At 47.3% G+C, this 24,250-nt stretch overlaps 3 protein-coding genes across 4 annotated transcripts in view; 1 reads left to right on the top strand and 2 right to left on the bottom strand.

Moving 5' to 3' along the window:
• Positions 1–1,379: 1,379 nt before the first annotated feature.
• Positions 1,380–5,678, bottom strand: wdr83os (WD repeat domain 83 opposite strand). The gene is made up of 4 exons (XM_087983328.1): positions 5,545–5,678; positions 3,591–3,696; positions 3,268–3,365; positions 1,380–2,477 (listed from the first exon to the last, which is right to left on the bottom strand). Exons 1-4 carry the CDS (start codon positions 5,577–5,579, stop codon positions 2,411–2,413), a joined length of 306 nt encoding a protein of 101 aa, XP_087839454.1. The 5' UTR covers positions 5,580–5,678; the 3' UTR covers positions 1,380–2,410.
• Positions 5,616–16,354, top strand: wdr83 (WD repeat domain containing 83). The gene is made up of 9 exons (XM_087983327.1): positions 5,616–5,724; positions 7,172–7,292; positions 7,919–8,024; positions 12,026–12,074; positions 12,732–12,858; positions 13,015–13,082; positions 13,308–13,416; positions 14,713–14,827; positions 15,914–16,354. The coding sequence occupies exons 1-9, from the start codon at positions 5,622–5,624 to the stop codon at positions 16,055–16,057; spliced, it is 942 nt and encodes a 313-aa protein (XP_087839453.1). The 5' UTR covers positions 5,616–5,621; the 3' UTR covers positions 16,058–16,354.
• dhps (deoxyhypusine synthase) overlaps positions 16,233–24,250 on the bottom strand; it is a 30,000-nt gene continuing 21,982 nt past the window's right edge. For both annotated transcript variants that reach the window (XM_087983325.1, XM_087983326.1), the window contains exons 4-10: positions 20,728–20,849; positions 19,871–19,967; positions 19,173–19,259; positions 18,422–18,527; positions 17,934–18,037; positions 17,708–17,833; positions 16,233–17,282 (exon numbers count right to left, since the gene is read on the bottom strand). In XM_087983325.1, coding sequence (XP_087839451.1) covers positions 17,187–17,282; positions 17,708–17,833; positions 17,934–18,037; positions 18,422–18,527; positions 19,173–19,259; positions 19,871–19,967; positions 20,728–20,849 — 738 coding nt within the window. In that variant the 3' untranslated portion in view covers positions 16,233–17,186. The remainder of the gene's footprint in view (positions 17,283–17,707; positions 17,834–17,933; positions 18,038–18,421; positions 18,528–19,172; positions 19,260–19,870; positions 19,968–20,727; positions 20,850–24,250) is intronic.

Genomic DNA, 24,250 nt, shown 5'->3' with positions numbered 1-24,250 from the left:
ACCCCCACAGCAACCTCTCCCCATTAACCCTCCCACCCCCACAGCAACCTCTCCCCCTTAATCCCCCCACCCCCACAGCAACCTCTCCCCATTAATCCCCCCCACCCCCACAGCAACCTCTCCCCATTAATCCCCCCCACCCCCACAGCAACCTCTCCCCATTAATCCCCCCCACCCCCACCTCTCCCCATTAATCCCCCCCACCCCCACAGCAACCTCTCCCCATTAATCCTCCCACCCCCACAGCAACCTCTCCCCATTAATCCCCCCACCCTCACAGCAACCTCTCCCCATTAATCCCCCCACCCTCACAGCAACCTCTTCCCATTAACCCCCTTCATAGCAACATCTCCCCTTTACCCCCCTCACACCAATGTTCCCATTAACCCTTTCAAACCTCTCCCCTTTAAGCCCCTTCGCAGCAACATTTCCCCGTAGCCTTTCCCCAACACCTCCCTTTTGAACCAACCCATATCAATCCTTGACATTTTCCCTTTCAACCATCTCAATCTTTTCCCCATGATCCTCCCCATCTCTCACCTGTAACATTTGTCCATTTCCTCTCAGCCATTACATCTTCTTCAGACTATCTCAAAGTGACATTACTGACCTGCAACAGAGCTGACTTTCCAGGTCAAAGTTTGTTTCCAGCTCAAACTAACACTGACAATAATAAAATGTTGGAATGTATGGTGGATGGTTGAACCCTCGCTCGTGTCTCTGGAAGATGTATTAAATAGATTGAATGGCCTTCCTTATTCACTGATAGTGAGTGGACAGGATACTGACAGCAATAGATTAGATTCCCTACAGTATGGAAACAGGCCCTTTGGCCCAACTAGTCCACACTGACACTCCGAAGAGTAACCCACCCAGACCCCTTCCCCTAGCCTATATTTACCCCAACTAACACACCTATCACTACGGGCAATTTAGCATGGCTAATTCACCTGACCTGCACATCTTTGGATTGTGGGAGGAAACCCATGAAGACATGGGGAGAATGTGCAAGCTTTACACAGACAGTCGCCTGAGGCAGGAATTGAACCCGGTTCCCTGGCGCTGCAAGACAGCAGTGCTAACCCCTGAGCCATCGTGCCGCCCATAGAATGCTATGTGAAGAAATTATACCCTTTTGTCTGCTCAACTTCCACTTTCTCCAGAACCAGGACAGTGTGAGCTCTGATGATCAATCACTCATTCTGCTAAAAGAGTCAGAAGAAAGTGATGGGAGTGGCCTCACTCCTCCTTATTCCCAATTGCCCCAGGTTCAGCAGCCCCTGGGCTCTGGAAAGGGAAGTGACGACTGATGATTTCTAATCTCCAGCAACAAAATAAATTACAAAATTCTTTCCCACACTAAAAAAAACAAAGACACAAATATTTATTTTCTTTATTCAGTGAGATCTTATACATCCTATTTGTTGCCAAGAGAAACACTCACGAAGCAAGAATCTTAAAACAACACAAGAATATTGAGAGTCAGTTCTTGTGTTAAATGGTATTCATTAACCAAGCGGCTTTTAGGAAACTGGTGAAATATCTATTTAGATGAATTAGTGTTGCCAAATGAATTGGACAACTTGCTTCTGCTGCTACTTCAGACTGGTGTGCAGCTTCAGTTATGAGTTGCTCCTTAAATCAAATTCTCATGAGAGTTCTTGCAAAGTTGTATAAAAGTGACATATTAAGGGACAACCTGGCACTGGGTGGGAGCTGGTGCTAGGATCCTGGTTGAAAATAGCAAATCAGTTTCCAATTGATGTCAGACCCCAGATCAGAAAACTTTACACACAGGTCTCAGAGGTCTGGCCACAGCTTCTCCACATGCTTCAATTAATATTCACAATTTAAATAAATTGTATAGCTGATACATTTCAGAATAACAAAAGGTAATTTAAGTTATTTCTTCGGCAATGACAGCTTTCCCTTGATCTTCATACATTGTAACATCCAGGAAGGGCAAAGCATGAGTTCTGTGATTATCGTTGAGTCCTGCAGAGGGCAAGGTTACGAAGGGACGAAGAGGTGCAGCGGTGGGAGGGGACTGCGTGTACCAGTTATGGTGCCAGCCATTACTGGGAGGGATGGGGTGCCCTATTGCCATGGTAATATAAGATGGGGAGGTTCTTGAGCTAATACCATGGCAATAACAGGGAAATAATTACAGGTCTGTGCCATTATCACAATCAGACTAAGCATGGGGTCTGAGTCATTGACATGGTATGATGATATGGGAGAGGTGGGGCAGTCGGGGGTTGCTGGATCATTGGCCCAGGGCCATGACCATAGTGACGTGGGCACGGCCCTGGCCATGACCATGGTGGTGTGGTCATGACATGGCCTGGGACCATGGTGAATTTGGTGTGGCCCAACCGTGACCATGGTGATGTTGGGGTGGCCCAATCCATTACCATGGTGGAGACATGGGTTGTGGGTTTTGCAGGTATGACATCACCACTGCTGAAATTGACAACCTGAAAAACAAGGTGGTGAAATGTCAGGCATTACAGCAGGAACTTATTGCTAACCACATCACAAAGACGATCTTCACCTCGCAACACTAGAACAAACTCCTGCTTCACTTCTCTCCCATCTAATCAACTCAAGCTCCTTACCCTTCCTTCCATTCTTGAGGCTCCATTGTCCTCACCACAGCCCAGCTGTAAAACCAGCAACCTATCTGTAAATGTCAAGTTGTCGGAATGTCAGCACTGAGGGAGCGCCGCCCTATCGGAGGGTCAACGCTGAGGGAGCGCCGCCCTGACGGAGGGTCAACACTGAGGGAGCGCCGCCCTGACGGAGGGTCAACGCTGAGGGAGCGCCGCCCTGACAGAGGGTCAACGCTGAGGGAGCGCCGCCCTGACAGAGGGTCAACGCTGAGGGAGCGCCGCCCTGACAGAGGGTCAGTGCTGAGGGAGCACCGAGTGTCGGTAATGAGGGCGCACTGCACTTTAAAAATGCAATCTTTCATATGAGATGTTAATCAACATCAAGTCTCTAAATCATCGAGGGCCACTAGTGGAACATAAACAGTAGAAGATTCTTCTCTGGGGTCAATATGCTTGTGTCAATCAGCACCAATCTAACCCAGATGTATTGCTTATGTTTCTAATTGTATTGTGCGGGATCCTCCTGTGCTCTGCATGAACAGTCTGTGTTATTTTCTAGAATACAGCAGATACGAGAAGTACATGACAGACCGAGAACTGTTTGTTATGTTTTGAGATGAACTGAATTAGTTTAATAAGAAAATGTTTCACTTACATGAAACTGCTCATCATTTGCTTTGTGTCTTCAGAACTGCGGGAGTTTGCAAAGCTGATAAAAGAGCAGTAAACAGCGATCCAGGCACACCACTTCAACTAGAGAGAGAACAAGCGAGACAGCAGTCAGACCCTGAAATATAACCAATGCCAGACACAGCCAACAATACAACACCCCTCACATCCCAAAAACCACTAGACACCACCAATGTCAATGCCAGTTATCCTATTTTGTGTTGGCTGTGTGGGTCGAAGCGTCAGACTGTATAATCCTGTTATAGTCACTGAAACTGAACAGACACTGAAAGGGTGGAGGAGATGTACCTTTAACATCAGCCCACACATGCTGAAGATCATCCCCAATAGGTTCATATAATCCGGAGTTGGATCCTCCAGGGTTGGATTATTATCACTGGCTGGTGGTTTGTACCTGCAATTAAACATCATGATTCAGGGATTAAAGTTTGAAAGACAAATAACACAATATAAACTGTATAGCCCACAGTTAAACAAAGACAAACTTGTCTCCCAGATACTGTAAACTAGTGTCATAAAGAGACAGACCTGTCCCCGCCAATACTGTACCCCAGTGTTATAGTGACAGACCTGTCCCCACCAGTACTAAAGCGAGGGAACACACCGTCCTGTGGCCCAACATTTCAACTCCCCCTCCCACTCTACCGAGGACATGGAAGTCCTGGGCCTCCTTCATTGTCACTCCCTCACCACCCGATGCCTGGGGGAAGAACGCCTCATCTTCCGCCTCAGAACACTTCAACCCCGGGCATCAATGTGGACTTCACCAGTTTCCTCATTTCCCCTTCCCCACCTCACCCCAGTTCCAAACTTCCAGCTCAGCACTGTCCCCATGACTCGTCCTACTTGCCTATCTTCCTTTCCACCTATCCACTCCACCCTCCTCTCTGACCCATCACCTATATCCCACCCCATCCACCCATTGTACTCTTTGCTACCTTTCCCCACCCTCCTCCCCGACTTATCACCTTCATCCCCAAACCTATTCACCTATTGTACTCTATGCTACTTTCTCCCCATCCTCCTCTCATTTATCTCTCCACCCTTCAGGCACTCTGCCTGTATTCCTGATGAAGGGCGTTGCCCGAAATGTTGATTTTCCTGCTCCTCGGATGCTGCCTGAACTGCTGTGCTTTTTCAGCACCATTCTAATCCAGGATTCAAAACTGGCTCAAAGGTACAAGATAGAGGATGGTAGTAGAGGGTTGCTTTTCAGACTGGAAGCCTGTGACTAATAGTGTGCCACAAGGATTGGTGCTAGATCCACTGCTTTTTGTCATTTATATAAACAATATGGATGTGAACATAGGAGGTACAGTTAGTAGATTTGCAGATAACACCAAAATTTGAGGTATAGTAGACAGTGAAGAAGATTACCTCAGAATACAATGGGATTTTGATCAAATGGGCCAATGGGCTGAGGAGTGACAGATGGAGTTTAATTTAGATAAATGTGAGATGCTGCTTTTTGGAAAGGCAAATCAGGGCAGGACTTATACACTTAATGGGAAGGTCCTGAGGATATATGCTGAACAAAGAGACCTTGGAGTGCAGGTTCATAGCTCCTTGAAAGGCCCAGGTAGACAGGATAGTGCAAAAAGTGCTTTCCTTTATTGGTCAGAGTATTGAGCACAGGAGTTGGGAGGTCATGTTGTGGCTGTACAGGACATTGGTTAGGCCACTGTTGGAATATTGCGTGCAATTCTGGTCTCCTTCCTATCGGAAAGATGTTGTGAAACGTGAAAGGATTCAGAAAAGATTTACAAGGATGTTGCCAGGGTTGGAGGGTTTGAGCCTGGGGGGAGAGGCTGAACAGGGTGGGGCTGTTTTCCCTGGAGTGTCGGAGGCTGAGGGGTGACCTTATTGAGGTTTATAAAATTATGAGGGGCATGGATAGGATAAATAGACAAAGTCTTTTCCCTGGGGTCGGGGAGTCCAGAACTAGAGGGCATAGGTTTAGGGTGAGAGGGGAAAGATATAAAAGAGACCGAAGGGGCAACTTTTTCATACAGAGGGTGGTACATGTATGGAATGAGCTGCCAGAGGATGTGGTGGAGGCTGGTACAATTGCAACATTTAAGAGGCATCTGGATGGATATATGAATAGGAAGGTTTGGAGGGATATGGGCTGGGTGCTGGCAGGTGGGACTAGATTGGGTTGGGATACCTGGGTCAGTATGGACGGGTTGGACCGAAGGGTCTGCCTCTGTGCTGTGTGACTCTCGCTCTCCGGGATATTTACCTCAGAACTTTGTTGGGCCGCCGCGGGTCCGCCATGTTGCCTCTGACCCTTCACCCGGAACCGGAAGTCACTCCGTGATGGCGTTTCCGGCTCCTCGGCCTCAGCCCCCGCGTTTCCCGAGGACACGGCTCCGGGGTTTCCCGAGCGGACAGCGCGCCGTGCGGGCCGTGCGCTTTAATGGTAACAGTAACCGTAACCGCCGCCGCCGCTCCCGGCCCCCGGCCCCCGGCCCCCTCCCCGGGCTCGACTCGCTTCCTCACGGACCGGGACAGCGCCGCCAACGGCTGGAGGACCAAACATCCCTTAGACACCCCCCCAACCCTGCACCCCACCTCCCTTCCTCCCCGCACCCCCCCTCCCCCCTCCCCTCCCCCCCTCCCCCCCCCCCCTCCCCCCCCTCCTCCCCCCCCTCCCCTCCTCCCCCCCCTCCTCCCCCCCCTCCTCCCCCCCCCCCCCCTCCTCCCCCCCCCCCCCCCTTCCTCCCCGCACCCCCCCCTCCCCTCCCCCCTCCCCTCCCCCCCTCCCCCCCCCCCCCTCCTCCCCCCCCCCCCCCCTCCTCCCCCCCCCCCCCCCCCCTCCTCCCCCCCCCCCCCCCCCCCTCCTCCCCCCCCCCCCAATTCACGGATGAGGGTGTCGCTGGCTGAAAGCATTAATTGTCCATCCCTAATTGCCCAGAGGGCAGTTAAGTGATAACCAGATTGCTGTGGGTCTGAAGTCACATTTAGGCCAGACAAGATAAGGATGGCAGTTTCCTTCTCTAAAGGACATTAGTGATCCAGATGGGTTTTTCCAACAATGAACAGATTTTTATTGAATTCAAATTCTACTGTCTGTCATGGCGGGATTCCAGCCTGGGTCCCTGGAACATTATCTGGGTCTCTGGATTTACAGTCCAACGATAATACCACTAGGCCATTGCCTCCTTTATTTGTAAGTGCTATGAGTATAGTGGTTGGGAGGTCATGTTGTGACTATACAGGACATTAGTTAGGTCATTTTTGGAATACTGCGTTCAATACTGGTCCAGGAAAGATGTTGTTAAACTTGAAAGGGTTCAAAAAAATGTACAAAGATCCTGCCAGGTTTGAGCTATAGGGAGAGGCTCAATAGGCTAGGTTTAATTTCCCTGGAGTGTTGGAGGCTGAGGGGCGACCTTATAGAGGCTTATAAAAGCATTGGGGGCATGTATAGGGTGAATAGCCAAGGTCCTTTTCTCAGGTTAGGGAGTCCAAAACTAGAGGGCATAGGTTTAAGGTGAGAGGGGAAAGATTTAAAAAGGACCCAAGAAGCACAGGTTGGAGTGTGTATAGAACAAACTGCCCGAGGAAGTGGTGGAGGCTGGTACAATTACAACATTTAAAAGGCATCTGTATGGATACACGAATAGGAAGGGTTTAGAGGGATATGTGCTAAATGCTGGCAAATGGGACTAGACTCATTGGGATATCTGGTCAGCATGGACGGGTTGGACCAAAGGGTCTGCTTCCATGCTGTACATCTCTATGACTCTATTTATAAAAATTATGTTCCACTTATGTGCCATGTATTTGGATGACATTTAGATCCAGTCTAGTGGGGATGCGATTCTCCACCGTTTACTTAGCTGTTGTCTGTGTTCTGTCTGTAGTGGATGGCAATTACTGTTTAACCTGTGGCAGTGACAAATCTCTAAAACTGTGGAATCCACATCGAGGAATCATCCTAAAGACCTACAGTGGCCATGGATATGAGGTTCTGGATGCTGCTGGGTAAGGCCAGATTGTCATACTACTGCACGCCTTTCCACTGACACCAAATCACATTTTCACTTCTGTGTTTTTAAATGCTTCCTGCTTGAAGTCAATGTGCATACTGCGTGAAGATTAGATTTACAGGCAATATAAAGATATACTGTTTGCACATTCCACGCCGTTCAGCATTTGTGAGTATCAGCAGTTGCAACATTCGCTTCGGGATGCTTTCCCTAGCATGGTGGCCCATTCCCACGTTGTCACCCTGTCCACCAGGTATTGACAGTATCTCAGTCCCGAGCCCCTATTTACCAAGAGGTACAGCTTCTACAGCAAGGCATTGACAAAGCTGTTGATGGACTGAATGGCCTTGTTTACTGAACTGGTTAATTTTCCGTACCATGAAATACTGGTTTACCTTTTTACATTTCTAATAGCTTTGATATTGATGTGACCCCCCCCCCCCATCCCCAGCCTGTGAATTCATGCTCTTTGCCTTCAGGGTCAGCTGGTCATCCACTCAATGACCTTTGCCCTTGTGTGGGATCTTGGTGGGGGTGGAAGCATTGTGCTGAGGATTTTTGCATCTTCCTGCTATAGGTTCCCTTTCATTGACTCATACTCTGATTTCTCATCTCTCCCAGCTCCTGTGATAATAGCCAGATTTGCTCGTGTGGATCCGATAAAACTGTTGTCCTGTGGGACGTGGCTACAGGACAGCTGGTCCGGAAATTCCGGGGCCACAGAGGGGTAAGAAAGCTGTTTGGTAAATAATTGGAGCACTGGAAAATCTTGAGGTATCAACAATCCATGGTGTTCCCTGTTGGAAGTGGGATTGTGCTAGGGGCAGACACAGAAATGGGGGGACAGTCAACATACTGATCGTTTGCTCTCTCCTGCTACTGTGATCAGTCAATCTGCCTATAATCTTCACTCCTTCACCTTATATTGTTCCACCTGATTTGTGGCAAGTGTTTGCAGCTTGAGCTACTTGAGATATGAGTTGAGGAGCTGAAGTCTGAGTTTTGCTGCTCGTCGGATGCTGCCTGAATTGCTGTGCTCTTCCAGCACCACTGATCCAGAAGTTGCAGAGATAGTGCCCATCAGAGAGTGGGAAAGTAACCTGGATGTTTCTCCAGAGGATGGTCACACCTTTAGATTAATTGGTTTGTGGTCAGGAATAGGAAGGGTGTGATTATAGGTGAGCCAGGTATGGGGTAGCTCATGAGGAGCCTTTGTCCCTGCAATTGTCCAACAGTTAAGAGAATGTGGACGGGAGTGGAACAGCAGGGAGGACGAGCAAACTGACCATGACAGCTTGGGAGTTGTTGGGGGGTGGAATAGGGACATAGTTGTGATAAAGGAAGTATATTCTGGATAGACACAGTTCTCCACAGCCTTGAGCTTGAGTCTCAAAAGCGGTGTTTCTGCCCAGTGCTGGGATAAAGGAGATCTCCTCAAACTGGACAGGAACTTGGAATGGGAGGGCAGGGATCCCATAGTACCAGTGACATTGATAGGACTGGAAACTAAGAACTCAAAACCACGTAAGGATTATCGCCTGAACCATGGCAATCAGGCTCACGGTAGATAAAATCATGGAATTAAATGTGTGGGGGGAGGAACGGTTTCAGTTCATGGGGCACTGGCAGCACTATTGTTTAGATAGGCCTCACTTAAACCATGTTGGGATCAGTGTCCGGGCAAATTGTGTAACTAGGGCTGGAGAGAGGCTTTAAACTGGTTAGAAGAGGGGAGGGTTCAGGAGACGAGGGGTGGGGAGCATGTGTACACTTAAAAGCAAAGTTATGGACCAGGCCAGACCCCAGCAAAATACTTTAAGAAGATAGCTCTGACCCTAACATTTTCTTATTTTTAAAGGCAGACATAAAGTGGATTTTCCGGGAGTGATGCAGCTGGTCAAACCACTCGGCTTTAGAGTCATAGAGATGTACAGCATGGAAACAGACCCTTCGGTCCAACCTGTTCATGCCGACCAGATATCCCAACCCAATCTAGTCCCACCTGCCAGCACCCGGCCCATACCCCTCCAAACCCTTCCTATTCTTATACCCATTTAAGCAAAACAGAATTTACTTAAACACTACAGTTGAAACGCAAACAAAAGAATTTAGAATAATTTAACTATTTGAAAACCCAACTGACTCAATACTGCAACTTAACAAAGGAGCTGTTCCAACTCCCACAACTCCCATAAGCACACCCCTTGGCAAAAGATAAATTCAAACACAGGTTCTTACACAGAGAGAAGTCAGCCAGGGATCATCTACTGAAACTTGAAACCTTTTTCATTGCAGAAGCGTCTGACTGCCTGCTACAAGTAAAACCAAACTAGAAAAAACCTCAACTGGGAGAACTGGCCAGTGCCCTGCCATTGTCAGCACCACTGTTTCTACTACCTCTCGAAAACAAAAAACAAAAAATAACCTTGTTAAAGGAGTAGCATTGTCACAACAAAAAGAAGGTATAATTGTTGCACAATTATTTTAATAATGATGCCCAGAGTGGGACAGGAAGGAACAGAGTGTACAAGCACAAGAAAAATCAGCAATTAGGCCAAAGCTGGAAAAAAAATGGTAAAATGCAAAATCAATGGCTGTTTACTTAATTTCGAACAAAATAAATGAATTAGTGTCACAAATAGAGATTAATGATATATTCTTATAGCCATTGCAGAGACATGGTTAGAAGGAGGCCAAACGTGGGAACTAAATATTCAGGGGCAGATGACATTTCCAAAATACAGGCAGGAAGGGAAGGTGGTGGAGCAGTTTTGTTACTAAGAAATGGAACAAGTGCGATAGCAAGAAATGACCTTGAATCAGAAGATGTAAAATATCTAATGACGGTAAGATAAAATACGGAGGTAGACTTTGGGAGGGGTAGTTAATAAGCCACTAACAGTGGCTGTAAAGCAGATAACAGATCAGGAGTTATTGAAGACATGTGAAAAGGCAGTACACTAATCAGGGGTGATGTTAATATTAATGCAGATTGGGAAAATCACATTGGCATTGATAACCACAAGGAAGATTGGATAGTGGAGCAGATGATCCCTGGCTGACTTCTCTCTGTGTCAGAACCTGTGTTTGAATTTACCTTTTGCCAAGGGGGGGTGTGCTTATGGGAGTTGGAACAGCTCCTTTGTTAAGTTGCGGTATTGAGTCAGTTGGGTTTTCAAATAGTTAAATTATTCTAAACTCTTTTGTTTGCGTTTCAACTGTAGTGTTTAAGTAAATTCTGTTTTGCTTAAATGGGTATAAGAATAGGAAGGCTTTGGAGGGATATGGGCCGGGTGCTGGCAGGTGGGACTAGATTGGGTCAATCAACCAAATGGCTTAATACTGCTCCTATATTTTATGGTCTTAGGGAAACTAATAGGGCTAAAGTTTGGTATGTCTCCTGGACCTGATCAACTGCAACCTCAGATTTCAAACATAGCTACAGAGAGAGTGTGGTTTATTTGGTCGTAGTCCTCTAAGGATCCTTAGATTCTGGGAACGTCACAGAGATTGGAAAATTGCTAATATTAACATCCTTATTCAAAAAAGGAAGACAGTAAACAGATAATGATTGACTGGTTGGCTTATGACAGAATGATATAATAATAGAGCATTTAGAAATACATACCAAGATCAAACAGTCAGCATGGCTTCATGAAGTGAATACCGTGCCTGACAAATGTATTACAGTTAATTGGGAAGTTAATAAGGAGGACAGGTAAAGGGGAACCAGTAGATATATTTGGGGATTGCCAACAGGTGTAAAAGCCCTTGTTATTGGGCATGGTATAGTAGCATGGTAAGAGGATTGGCTAAGTAATAGAAGGCAGTTGAGTTGGGATTGAGCATTTTCAAGGAAGGCATCCTTGTAAGAGGATTCGCTGTAACTAGTGGAGTACCACAGGGATCAGTGCTGGGGCCACAGTTATTTATAATATATATTAATGACTTGGATGAGGGAAATGGATGTACTCTCACCATATTTGCAGAAGACACAAAAATAGCCAAGTGGCGACGATGACAAGAGGTTTACAGGGAGGTACGGACATGTTAAGTGGATGGGCAAAAAAATATATAATTTGGAAAAATGTGAGGTGATGCATTTTGGCAGGAAGAATAGAAAAGCTGCACATTATTTAAAGGGGGATGGTTTGCAGAAAGCTGCAGCACAAAGGGATTTGGGAGTCCTTGTACATGAGTCACAAAAAGCTAGCATCCAAGTTCACTGATTAATAGGGAAGGCAAATGGAACACTAATATTTATTTCAAAGGGAATAGAGTACCAAGTCTTGTTAAAACTGTACAAGGCACTAGTTAGACCACAACTGGAAGACTGTGAGAAGTTTTATTATCTAAGGAAAGTTACACTGGCACTGGAGGCAGTGCAGAGAAAGTTCACTTAGTTGGTTCCAGGAATGGAGGGACTGTCTTAGGAGGAGAGGTTGAAAAGGTCAGGAACTGAGAGTTGGGCGGATAGGCAGAGAAGTGGAGTTGAGGATTGTCAGATTGGCCATGGTCTTATTGAATGGTGGAGCAGACTTGTTGGGTCAAATTGGCCTACCTGTGTCCCTACATCTTATGGTCTTGTAAACCTCTCTCTACATTTAGAATCCTCCTCAAAGCTGTTGAATGTCACCTTCACTCAGCTGTCTTCCTCTACTCTTGCTCACTGCCATCTTCCCAGCTCTCAGCCAAATACCAATTGTGATTTCTCTTTGTTTTAAACAGAAAGTAAACTGTGTTCAGTTCAATGAGGAATCGACAGTCATTGTTTCAGGTGAGTACAGGGTTCCCACTAAGATCCAGGCAGAGTGAATTTGCATTCTGTATCTAGCTTGTTGCAATCTATCGCAACACATCAGCAAGTTTCACAATCTAGGCTTGAAATTTGTGTGTGCTCTGGTTTCACATTGTCTGGTAATTAATATAATATAATATTGCATGTAGTGGGCAAATGGCTGCTGGCAGAGGTTAAAGGTCAGGAATCTGCAGGAAGGAGGTTGTAGGGATAGGGCACTGCCAAGTGTCAGTGGGCAGAGGGATGGACAGAGAGAAGAATGTTTAACCATTTTCAGCCCCGGGATTGCACGGTATAACTGCCAACAATGCTGATGTGTGTTTAGATGCTATTTTCTTACGTTGTCCAACTTGATGAAGTTAGATATTTGTGAGGAATCTTGACAGTACAGATTTGACCAGGAATTGGCCACTCTCTCCTTTCAGCCTATTGTATTATTTCAGTCTGATTCCTTTTTGCATAATTCACTGTTTAAGGTGGGTTAGCGTGCACTTTTCAACTAACCAGAGAATTGGAAGGCTGTGGGGAGAAAGCAGGAACAGAGAGTTGAGTTGGATGACCAGCCATAATTGTTTAGAACAGTGAAGCAGGCCGAATGGCCCACTCCTGATAATTTCTATGTTTCTGTGTTTGCAGGTTCCATCGACACTTCGGTTCGGTGCTGGGATTGTCGCTCACGGACTTCAGAGCCTATTCAAATCCTGGATGAAGCAAAGGATGGGATTTCTAGTGTGAAAGTTTCAGACCATGAAATTCTGTCAGGGTGAGCGAACAGAAGAAACAAGGGCAGCATGACAAATAGAAACCCACTTGCAGATACACACACAGCAAACACCAGTGTATAAGAGAGTGCCTTTTTCTGAATGTGCCACATATAACCTGATTTGCTGTGCAGCCTAACAGCTTCCTGTTGCTTTAGGTCTGTCGATGGGCGAATTCGGAGATACGACTTACGGATGGGACAACTTTTTGCAGATTTTATTGGAAGTAAGTGCTAAGTGAGAGGGGCCATATCAAATCTTTGAGATGGAAATATAGCACATCAGCTCAGACAAATAATCCAAGTTCTTGTTTATGTGTCTTAGACAGTCAGTTTAACTACAGTGTTATTGAGTATTATCAATGCTACAATGTGTTACAGTCAGTACCAAGACAGTAGATGTCCTTCCTACAGACAGACTGTCTTTCTATCTCTCTCTCTCTCTCTCTCAGGTCCAATAACGAGTGTGTGTTTCAGCAAAGATAGTCAGTGCACGTTGAGTTCGAGCCTGGACTCTACATTGCGCCTGTTAGATAAGGAGACTGGGGAGCTTCTTGGCGAGTAAGTGAAATTAGTCATATTCTGAGAAGGTTGAATCAAACATTAACTCTCCAGCCTCCTTTTCTTATTCCCCAACACCCACCCTCAGGGAGGGAGGGGTGGGCGGCTGCAAAGAACCAATTTCCACACTCTCCAAACCGAACCTGCAAATTGTAACTGTAATCAGTCACTTGAACCTGACCAGAAATTTAAATAGTCAAAAGGGAAGTTATTCACCGACTGAGGGGGAATGTTACCGTGGTGTTTTACAGAGGCCTCCCTGGGAAGGGGGGGGTGGAAATGTTACTGTGGTGTTGTACAGAGCCCTCCCTGGTTTTGGGGGGGGGGGGGGGATGTTGGAGGAATGTTGCTGTGATGTTGTACACCCTATTATAATCTGGCTGTTTATTTCAGCCGGCCAGGACTGAGTGGAACTCGGAGTCCTCCTCCCATGGCAGTTGAGGGGCTGAATCCTCTCACCACTGACCCCTCACCTCCTTTCTTTCCCCAGGGGAGACATTACTGTACCTCAAGTACAACAGTGATCCTGCTAGACAGGGTCTCACAAGCTCAACAAAAAGATTATTAAAAACTACACAGATGGTCACATGAATATCAGATTAAAGAATTTTCTATCAAGGTTTATTTGGTTCTGTGCAGTGTTGAATTTTCAGTTTTGGGTGACTAACATTTTTCTCTTCCTGACTGATGTGTGCCCAGGTCATTAGCCCACCCACTCAAGACCCTGCCACTGCTCTCAGTGATTTTCTCAAAACGAAATTGTTCATTAGAAAGTGGAAATAAATCCGTTACAGAATTGAACGAGTTTCCATGTGGTGAGAAGAGCGGGAGACAACTCGTTGTGCTTGTTCGATCTCCATGGTCTGACTGAGCAAGATGTCTCCCCTTCTCCCTGTGCCACAGGATTTAGTCCCAAAAGATGTCTGCTCACCAGTGTTCATGGGACTGACTAGATTAGCTTATCTAGTGTGGATACAGGCCCTTCGGCCCAACCAGTCCACACCGACCCTCCGAAGAGTAACCCACCCAGACCCATTTCCCTCTGAGTAATGCACCTAACACTACGGGCAATTTAACATGGCCAATTCACCATCTTTGGATTGTGGGAGGAAACCAGAGCACCCGGAGGAAACCCACACAGTGCAAACTCCACACAGTCACCTGAGGCTGGAATCGAACCTGAGACCCTGGTGCTGTGAGGTAGCAGTGCCCTACTTCATAACCCAGTAGTAAGACAAGTGAATGAACTGAATGCACTGCCATACTCTGAGCTCAAGCTTCACTTTGTTTGAACAGGTATACAGGACACAGGAACACAGACTGCAAGCTGGATTGTTGCTTTAATGAATCTGACACACATGTAGTGAGTGGCTCGGAGGATGGGCTTGTGTACTTCTGGGATCTGATCGAGGTGAGCACATGCACCACATCTGAAGACTTCCCCTTGACAATGTCTGGTGCCAGCTCCCAGGGAGTCTGTGGCCGAGAGGGAAGGCTGAGAGGAGGTTGGAGAGGTGTTCAAATCAGTGAGGGGTCTGGATCGAGTGGATGGGGAGAAACTGTTCCCATTGGTGGAAGAAACACAGAAAATGCTGGAGAATTCACACCTGAAGAGGAGTTGTACTGAAGTTTCCACAAATACTGCTAGACCTGCTGAGTTTGTGCAGTATTTTGTGTTTGTTTCAAGTTTCCAGCAATCTGCAGAATTTTGTTGTTATCCTTTAGGTGTAAAGAACGAGAAACTGAATTCAGACTGAAGGTAACTGGCAAAAGAAGCAATGCTGACATATGATGAGAACTGGTGAAGATTTAGAATGTGATGCTGGTGACACTAGTGGAGGCAGGTTTAATCTAGGCAATGAATAGGAAATTGGATTATCTGAAAAGGAAGAAAGTGCAGAGTTATGGGAAAAAGGGGAATAGCACTTGGTGTATTGCTCATTCACGAGCCAGCAATGGCACACTGCGCTGTGATCATTCTATGGTTTAAGGAGTGATTCAGCTTAGATTACAGATACTGCCCAGTCTACACTCTCATAGAAGGAATGGTCATTGGTTGAAGTGCTGCAAATTGGCAGTTGATGGTGGCTCAGTGAATAGCAGTTTTACCAGAGTATGTTGCATTTCAGAGATTGGAGCAGCTAACTCAGACTGTCAGGACAGTGCCTTCATTCAGGGACGGCTGCACAGTCAGAGCTCCTGACTCTGGGACTTGACAGTAAATGAGGCTACGTCTACTCTCTGTGGGGAGTGTTACTGATCCAAAACCACTATTTCAAGGAGACACAGGGGAATTCCAAAACATATCCCTTATGTAGCATCACTAACAGCTTACCTTGTAATTGCAGTGCTGTCTGTGCAATCTTGCCGTGCAGACTGTTGGTTTCTAACAATACAAGGCAGAACTGTATAAAAGTAAGGGTTTTGGGGTGTGACAGAGTGGGAAAGGTGCACAAATACAAGTTTTGTTTGATATATTGTGATGTCTTGGTTGCAGGGATCCTGCACTCTCACTCTGCCTGTTGGGAAGGGTGTGGTGCAGTCACTGAGCTACCATCCCACCCAGTGCTGTTTACTGACTGCCACTGAGGATACTGTCCAGCTCTGGGGAGATGACAGTGAAGAGGCAACCCCATCGTGACCATCACTAGAACAGGACCAGCTGCTCCATGTATTACCGAGAACCACGGGACCTTTACACAGCTCTCTGAGTCTCGCTCAAAACAATAACAGCAGAGGCTGGTGAACAAGGCAGAAATTCTCAACCAAGGGAATGGTCAAGTTAATGTCTTTAAGTACTCATCCAGCACTGAGAATTGACTGGCAACATAACTTTATTTTGTTGTGAATAACATTATTCTGTTGAAAGTGGCTGAGGTTCACATTTGTATTTATAACATCAGGTTTCCAAGTGAATAAAAACAGAGACTCAAAACCACTGATGTTTTATAATCGGGGAAAACAATCAGAAACTTTGACTAACTGATTTTTTTCATATGCAGGAAGCAGCAGCCTCAGCTTCAAGTAAATGACCAATTCAGCAAATTCACCTGATCTACAGATTTACCTAACCAGCTGTCTGAGATGTTCAGTCAGGGGGAGGGGACAGTGTTTTTGGACTGGTCCTGACAGCAGATTCCTGCTTGTCATCTCCCACCCCATGCACAGTGTGCCAGTGTAGAATCATGGATTGTTCACTGTCAGGTGAGCGCACAGCATGCTGGTGTATTAGCACTAGGACATACCACAGATCAAACTCCTCTGGCACGGTCTACACTCAGGATGCAAGTTAAACCAAACTCCGAACCTGTTCATCCCAGAAATTTCCTGAATCAATTTTACTGAAGTCCTCTGGGTATCACTGGTCCTGTGTCCTTGATCTTATCTCCCTCACCTCCACCATCCCACCTCTCTTTCTGGTTAAGCTAAAAAGAGACAAAACATCTCTGCTTCATCCACACCAGTTTCAAAGCAAACATTCACCTTTCCAAGTCGTTCAGCTCTTAATGTGTATTAGATCAGAAGCCAATCTTTGGTGTTCACACATGACCCTCCCCCCGACTTCCATCTTTCCTTCCCAACTTTCGCACTAATGGCCCTCTACTCTCAGCTGTAGTCCACAAATCCCACACATAATTTGCTGTACAGAGCTGAAGCTAAGGCAGTTGAGATTCACAATATGTTCTCAAGGGAGCAGCATTCCAGGACTCATCAGGGTTATTCAGGGAGAGGAGGCCAGGGGCTGGAGCACCGCGACTGTAGACCAGGGCCTAAAGCAGCTTTGACTGAGGTGAAAGTGCATCAAAGTTCCGAGCAAATGTTTCAGCCACGAGCAGAGGGAAGACAAGAGTGGCATCTGCACACACCTGTGGGAGAGAGGGAGGCAACAGAATTAACTCACAACGATCCCTTTGTAACAGCCCCTTCCCTGCCAGCACCCTTCTCATCAGACCAGCCTTAAAAGTGTCCCCTGCCCCTGGCACAGCAGCTGTCTGCAACAGTGAATGGGAAGTACAGTGTACATCCTGTTGCCCTGACAGTGTACACAGTCAATGCCGTGAGATACAGTTTTTCTCCAGTTGGGCAAACAGCGTGACTGAGTGAGGGTTATGTGGAGGGACATTAACTCATTGTTGTGCAGCATGACTTGAATCTTAGCAATATCAGGTAGCCTCTGTATTTAGCAGGTGGTCCTGACAGCAATCGTGCAGCAGGAGGTGGGGGGGGGGGGGGTGCACGGTTTTCTCCAGCTGCTGTTTGTGTTACCCACCAAGGAGCAAGAGAAACTTACTTTCACCGGTTTGGCATCCACCCGGATTTTACCCCAAGACACCGCTTCATCTGGTCTAGCTCCAGAATCTGAGCCATCAAATTCCTGACCTGTGTTCACGTAGACGGAATAGTCTGCTCCGTTCCTCTGTTTGTGGGGAGGGAACAAGAAAGGAATTAGGATGAGGGGAAGAGGAAAAGGATTGGGCCCAGTAGAAGTGGCGATGGTTTCTGTGGAGATTACTGACCATGAGGTTGGCGTTGGCAATGTGATGTTTGACCATACCACCTCCCAGAATGACCATTCCAGTTCTCTTGGCGTACACTGCCTGGTCGTTGATCCTGCGGATGTCTGCACCGACAGGAAAGGAAAGGAAACAAGTAATATCATTGACTGCACCCAACAAGGTCCCTCTCCCTACTGCTTTCAAGCATGGACCACAACCAGTTCCTGCCTCTGGTGCCAAATGTGCAGCCCTCCCCCCCACATTGAGTACCATTCCCAACCCCCAACACAGTCCCCGGTTACTTCCCCAAACACAGAAGACCGTCACCATGCACAGACTGCCTTTCTCCACCCCCTGCACCATCCAAACATGGTTCCCTTCACGCTCTGTCTCACAACATAAAGCCAGTTCTCCCTCCCACAGTCAGCCTGGCCCCAAAGCACAGAACACAACCTCAACCTCTACTCCCACACCTGAAGGAGGGTTACAGGGAGTGTCTCCCCACTCACCTTCCACGATATCGAGCACTAAGCCAGGATTCTTGTATGAATGGAAATACATCATGTCCCCAATCGAGCCGTCAGTCAGAGCTGGACTAAAGACCGGAATGTTATTCTGTAACAAGAACCAGCAGGGAATACAGGCATTGTTCAGGATGGCATCGTGATCAGCATGGGTATGGTGGCCCGAAGGACCTGGCCCTGTGCTGGATTGTTTCATGTTCTAACACCAAGAGAAGTAAGACAGGAGACATTTCCCAAGATACAGACATGCACCCGCCCAGGCATGGACACGCATCCCCCCACCCAGGCACGGACACGCACCGCACACCTCCCCAGGCACGGACAAATCAGGGAATTCTGACCTTTCCAGTCTAACAGCCTGCCAACACAAAGTGGGTTTTTCTCTACACTTAGGGGAGCTAAGCCCATGCCTAAGGATGATGCTTGCAAGGTGTAACATGATGAGAAAGAGATGAGATCAAAGACAGATTCTTGGGAGACTCCAGAAACAACAAAGTTAGGAAAGGAAGCTACAGCAGGATATGAAAGACAGGAATGTAGTGCAAACTATTCCAAGAATCTGGCCAATGGAAATGCTTGTGGACAACTGGATCAAAAATAGCAGGGAAGATAATGCCTCTGGATCACTGTGACTTGAGTTAGACTTTTTGACTGTTTACGTCAGGGGGAGAAATCTAATCAGTAGAGACTGGAAAGAATTTGGAAGGGAGTGTGAGAAATGGACTGAATACTGCACCTTGGAAGTCCAATAATAAACTGACTCTGGATTATCAATCTCCTTCCCAAGGCGAGCAATCACCTTTGATGGAGTCCATTTCATCCCCTATAACAAGAGAGAGAATACAACCACTTCATTCCAAACTGTAAAGGCCAGTACATTACAACAGGGCAAGTAAATAAACCAAGGCAATTCACAGCCACTCATATTACAAGCTCCAACATGGTACGATGCTTTAACAAGAGGCATTCAACCCTTCACTACCACTCCCATGAACTCAGACCCTGTATCTGTATCTCAACTTTATTTCATTTCCTGTGTTCCACATTGTGGATACCTGTAGCCAACAAAAAATGATCAGTCTTGAAAATGTCAGTCCCTTTCCTGGTATCTCTGGGCCTTTGAGGTAAAAAGTTCCGGACCTACTCCAGCCTTTGGGTAGCAATGTGCTCCCCAGTTTGACTTGACACAGACTTGCTCTCGTGATAGTTTTTCCCCTTTATTCTGGACTGCTCTACCATTGGAAAGAGTTTCTCTCCATCCCACCCAATCAGAAACTGCTTAGTCAGATCACTCCTTTTTCTTCAAAACTCCCAAGGAATACAGAATAGGTCTGTCCCTCATCACTGACCTGTTTACAGCCAGATTACAGCATGCACCCCCTGGAGGTTTCAGTCCAGCTGCAGATCGAACTGTAGGATAAAAGATTTTCTCACCTGCTCATTCTGTTCTCGGACCAGCTGATCCAGAATGGGCATCACCCAGTCCTCGAATTTGCAGTAGTTTTCATTTGGAACCAGTAGATTTCCAATTCTGTTAAGTAATTACAAATAACTTACATCCAAAGTCAGAAGGAAACAGCTGTCTCAGGAATGAGAAGAGAGGCACTGGGTTAGGCTGCAGTGTTTCAACTTTGGAAGTTGGGCTGACCAAACCAAAGAGTTATAAACTTTTATTGAAGTTTCTCCAAAAGCCCAGTCCCTGATGGTACTGATGTTGATGGTGCAGCTTCCACGGGCACTAGGCTTTCTCCATCACCTTGTGCCGAGGGAACTTGATGCCACGCCAACCTTGCAAAATGAGATACTGGTCTACAATCAGGTAGCACCCTGGGCTGAGCCAGTTTCAGAAACGGACAGCTAACCAGATTATCGCAGTATCCAACTGGCAAAGCATCCCAAGAGAAGAGCGAAGAGACCTCCAGGATTTGCAGGGCTGAGGTGAGAACACAAGAGTTTCCATGTCAGCTTTCTCCAGGAGCGAGATGACAATGAAGCTGAACTTTGCTCACTGAATGTAACAGCTGGGTGTGTGACTAGATGCTGACTGAAACACTGGTGCCAGTTCCTGATGACAAACACAGTAGCCCAGACAACATGCAATGAGATTCTGCCAGAGAGAGGCTAAAGGAGAGGATTAAAGCTCTGAGACATTTGGCATCTGTGCAGTCAGTCAGTGTACTGTGATATGAAACCTGCCTTCCCGACATGACTCCCTGAGCCGGAGATTTCCTAATCCATTTTCAGAATTGCTGCTTTCACAAACAGCTGCCTTGTCCCAGGCTGGATACTACCTGTTTATGCCATTGGCACGAAGCTCCTTCCCCTCCAGACTGAAATCCCCCAGAAACGTGGGACAAAGACACTTCATGAGATCCTCCTCAACACCTCCTGCTGTAGTCACCACACAATCAACCTGCAAAGAAGGTGACAGTGAGGGAAATAAGGTGGAGCCATAGGACACTGGAAAACAGAATTAACAAGCTAGTCCACCCCTTCAAACACGGTAAATCAAGGCTCTCAAAAGATCATCACTCAACAAATGACCTTGACAGTAATTCTGGTCCTGACCAAAATTCAATGGGTTTGCCCCTGAGAAACTGGGAACTTGCATGGGTGTAGATTTGTATACCTATGTATTTGGGTGTGGGTGGATGTGTATGTGCACACCTGTGTATGTGGGCGAGTTAGTATGTGCGTGTGTACCTGTGTATTTGAGTGAGAGTATGTGTGTACACCTGTGTATTTGAGTGTGTGAGTGAGTGTGTACACCTGTGTATTTGAGTGTGAGTGAGTATGTGTGTGTACCTGTATATTTGGGCATTAGTGAGTATGTGCGCACGGACCTGTGCATTTGTGTGACAGTATGTGTGTGTCCATGTATTTGGCTGTGTGTGTGTGTAATGATGTATTTCAGTGTCAGTGTGTGAGTGTACCTGTGTATTTGGGTGTATGTATGTGAGTACCTGTGTATTTGGGTGTGTGAAAGAGAGTGTGTGTAATTGTGTATTTCGGTGTAGTATGTGTGTACCTCTGCATTTGAGTGAGAGTATGTGTGTGTACCTGTGAATTTGAGTGACTAATTGTGTGATTGTGTGTGTACGTACGTATTTAAGAGTGTGTGTGCGTGTGTCTGTGTGTACCGGAGTATTTAAGTGTCAGTGAGCGTGTGCATGAAATTGTGTATTTGGGTGTGAGTGTGTGCATGTACCTGTGTATTTGGGTGTGTGTACCTGTGCACTTGGGTGTGAGTGAGTATGTATGTGTTCCTGTGTATTTGTGTGAGTACGTTTATCTATACCTGAGCACTTGAGTATATACGTGTGTACCTGTCTATTTGAGTATGAGTATGTGTACCTGTGAATTTGACTGTGTGTGTGTACCCGTGTATTTAAGTGTGAGTGTGTGTACCTGAGTATTTGGGTGTGAGTGACTATGTGTATGTGTGTATACCTGTGTATTTGGGTGTATGCGAGAGTTTGTGTACAATGTGGGTGTTTATAACACAGAGTTTGACAGAATTGTAACAGCTCATGTCAGTAATGAGCTGATTGGTCAGGTTTGATACGCGGACTGAGATCCCAGAGAAATGCTAGGTCCATTGTACATCCAACAAGACGCAGATTTCCTGCATAATACTGCTGGCTGCTCCTCAACACTCTCAGTGATCACTGTGTGACAGCCGAACAAATTCCTAATCTCACTGACAGCATCACCCAGGACATTACGAGCGACACAAAATCTTCCCTTAGTAACCAGGTCAACATGGTGAATGACAAAATCAATTAAATGATCAGTGGGTATAGGTCAGACTGTCCTGCGTTATCGATGTGCGTCAGACAGTCCCGCGTTATCGATGTGGGTCAGACTCTCCCGCGTTATTGATGTGCGTCAGACAGTCCCGCGTTATCGATGTGGGTCAGACTCTCCCGCGTTATCGATGTGCGTCAGACAGTCCCGCGTTATCGATGTGGGTCAGACAGTCCCGCGTTATCGATGTGGGTCAGACAGTCCCGCATTATCGATGTGGGTCAGACTCTCCTGTGTTATTGATGTGGGTCAGACAGTCCCGCGTTATCGATGTGGGTCAGACTGTCCCGTGTTATCGATGTGGGTCAGACAGTCCCGCGTTATCGATGTGGGTCAGACAGTCCCACGTTATCGATGTGGGTCAGACAGTCCCGTGTTATCGATGTGGGTCAGACAGTCCCACGTTATCGATGTGGGTCAGACAGTCCCGTGTTATCGATGTGGGTCATTCAGTCCCGCGTTAGCGATGTGGGTCAGACAGTCCCGCGTTAGCGATGTGGGTCAGTCCCGCGTTAGCAATGTGGGTCAGACAGTCCCGCGTTAGCGATGTGGGTCAGACAGTCCCGCGTTATCGATGTGGGTCAGACAGTCCCGCGTTAGCGATGTGGGTCAGACAGTCCCGCGTTAGCGATGTGGGTCAGACAGTCCCGCGTTAGCGATGTTGGTCAGACAGTCCCGCGTTAGCGATGTTGGTCAGACAGTCCCGCGTTAGCGATGTGGGTCAGACAGTCCCGCGTTAGCGATGTGGGTCAGACAATCCCGTGTTATCAATGTGGGTTATTCAGTCCCACGTTATCGATGTGGGTCAGACAGTACCGCGTCATTGATGTGAGTCAGACAGTCCCGCGTTATCGATGTGGATCACAGTCCCGCGTTATCGATGTGGATCACAGTCCGGCGTTATCAATGTATGTCATTCAGTCCCGCGTTAGCGATGTGGGTCAGACAGTCCCGCGTTATCGATGTGGGTCAGACAGTCCCGCGTTATCGATGTGGGTCAGACAATCCCGCGTTATCGATGTGGGTCAGACAGTCCCGCGTTATCGATGTGGGTCAGACAGTCCCGCATTATCAATGTGGGTTATTCAGTCCCACGTTATCGATGTGGGTCAGACAGTCCCGCGTTATCGATGTGGGTCATTCAGTCCCACGTTATCGATGTGGGTCAGACAGTCCCGCGTTATCGATGTGGGTCATTCAGTCCCGCGTTAGCGATGTGGGTCAGACAGTCCCGCGTTAGCGATGTGGGTCAGTCCCGCGTTAGCGATGTGGGTCAGACAGTCCCGCGTGAGCGATGTGGGTCAGACAGTCCCGCGTTATCGATGTGGGTCAGACAGTCCCGCGTTAGCGATGTGGGTCAGACAGTCCCGCGTTAGCAATGTGGGTCAGAGAGTCCCGCGTTAGCAATGTGGGTCAGAGAGTCCCGCGTCATTGATGTGAGTAAGACAGTCCCGCGTTATCGATGTGGATCACAGTCCCGCGTTATCGATGTGGATCACAGTCCGGCGTTATCAATGTATGTCATTCAGTCCCGCGTTAGCGATGTGGGTCAGACAGTCCTGTGTTATCGATGTGGGTCAGGCAGTCCCGCGTTATCGATGTGGGTCAGACAGTCCCGCGTTAGCGATGTGGGTCAGACAGTCCCGCGTTAGCGATGTGGGTCAGACAGTCCCGCGTTAGCGATGTGGGTCAGACAGTCCCGCGTCATTGATGTGAGTCAGACAGTCCCGCGTCATTGATGTGAGTCAGACAGTCCCGCGTTATCGATGTGAGTCAGACAGTCCCGCGTTATCGATGTGGATCACAGTCCCGCGTTATCGATGTAGGTCATTCAGTCCCGCGTTAGCGATGTGGGTCATTCAGTCCCGCGTTATCGATGTGGGTCAGACAGTCCCGCGTTATCGATGTGGGTCATTCAGTCCCACGTTATCGATGTGGGTAAGACAGTCCCGCGTTATCGATGTGGGTCAGACAGTCCCGCGTTAGCGATGTGGGTCAGACAGTCCC

This window comes from Chiloscyllium plagiosum, unplaced genomic scaffold (assembly GCF_037043375.1).
Source record: "Chiloscyllium plagiosum isolate Xiang-an unplaced genomic scaffold, Cpla_swu_hap1 HiC_scaffold_45, whole genome shotgun sequence".
In the NCBI taxonomy this organism is placed as follows: Eukaryota; Metazoa; Chordata; class Chondrichthyes; order Orectolobiformes; family Hemiscylliidae; genus Chiloscyllium; species Chiloscyllium plagiosum.
Note: the sequence above shows the minus strand (reverse complement) of the source record. Positions and strands in the feature narration are given on the sequence as shown.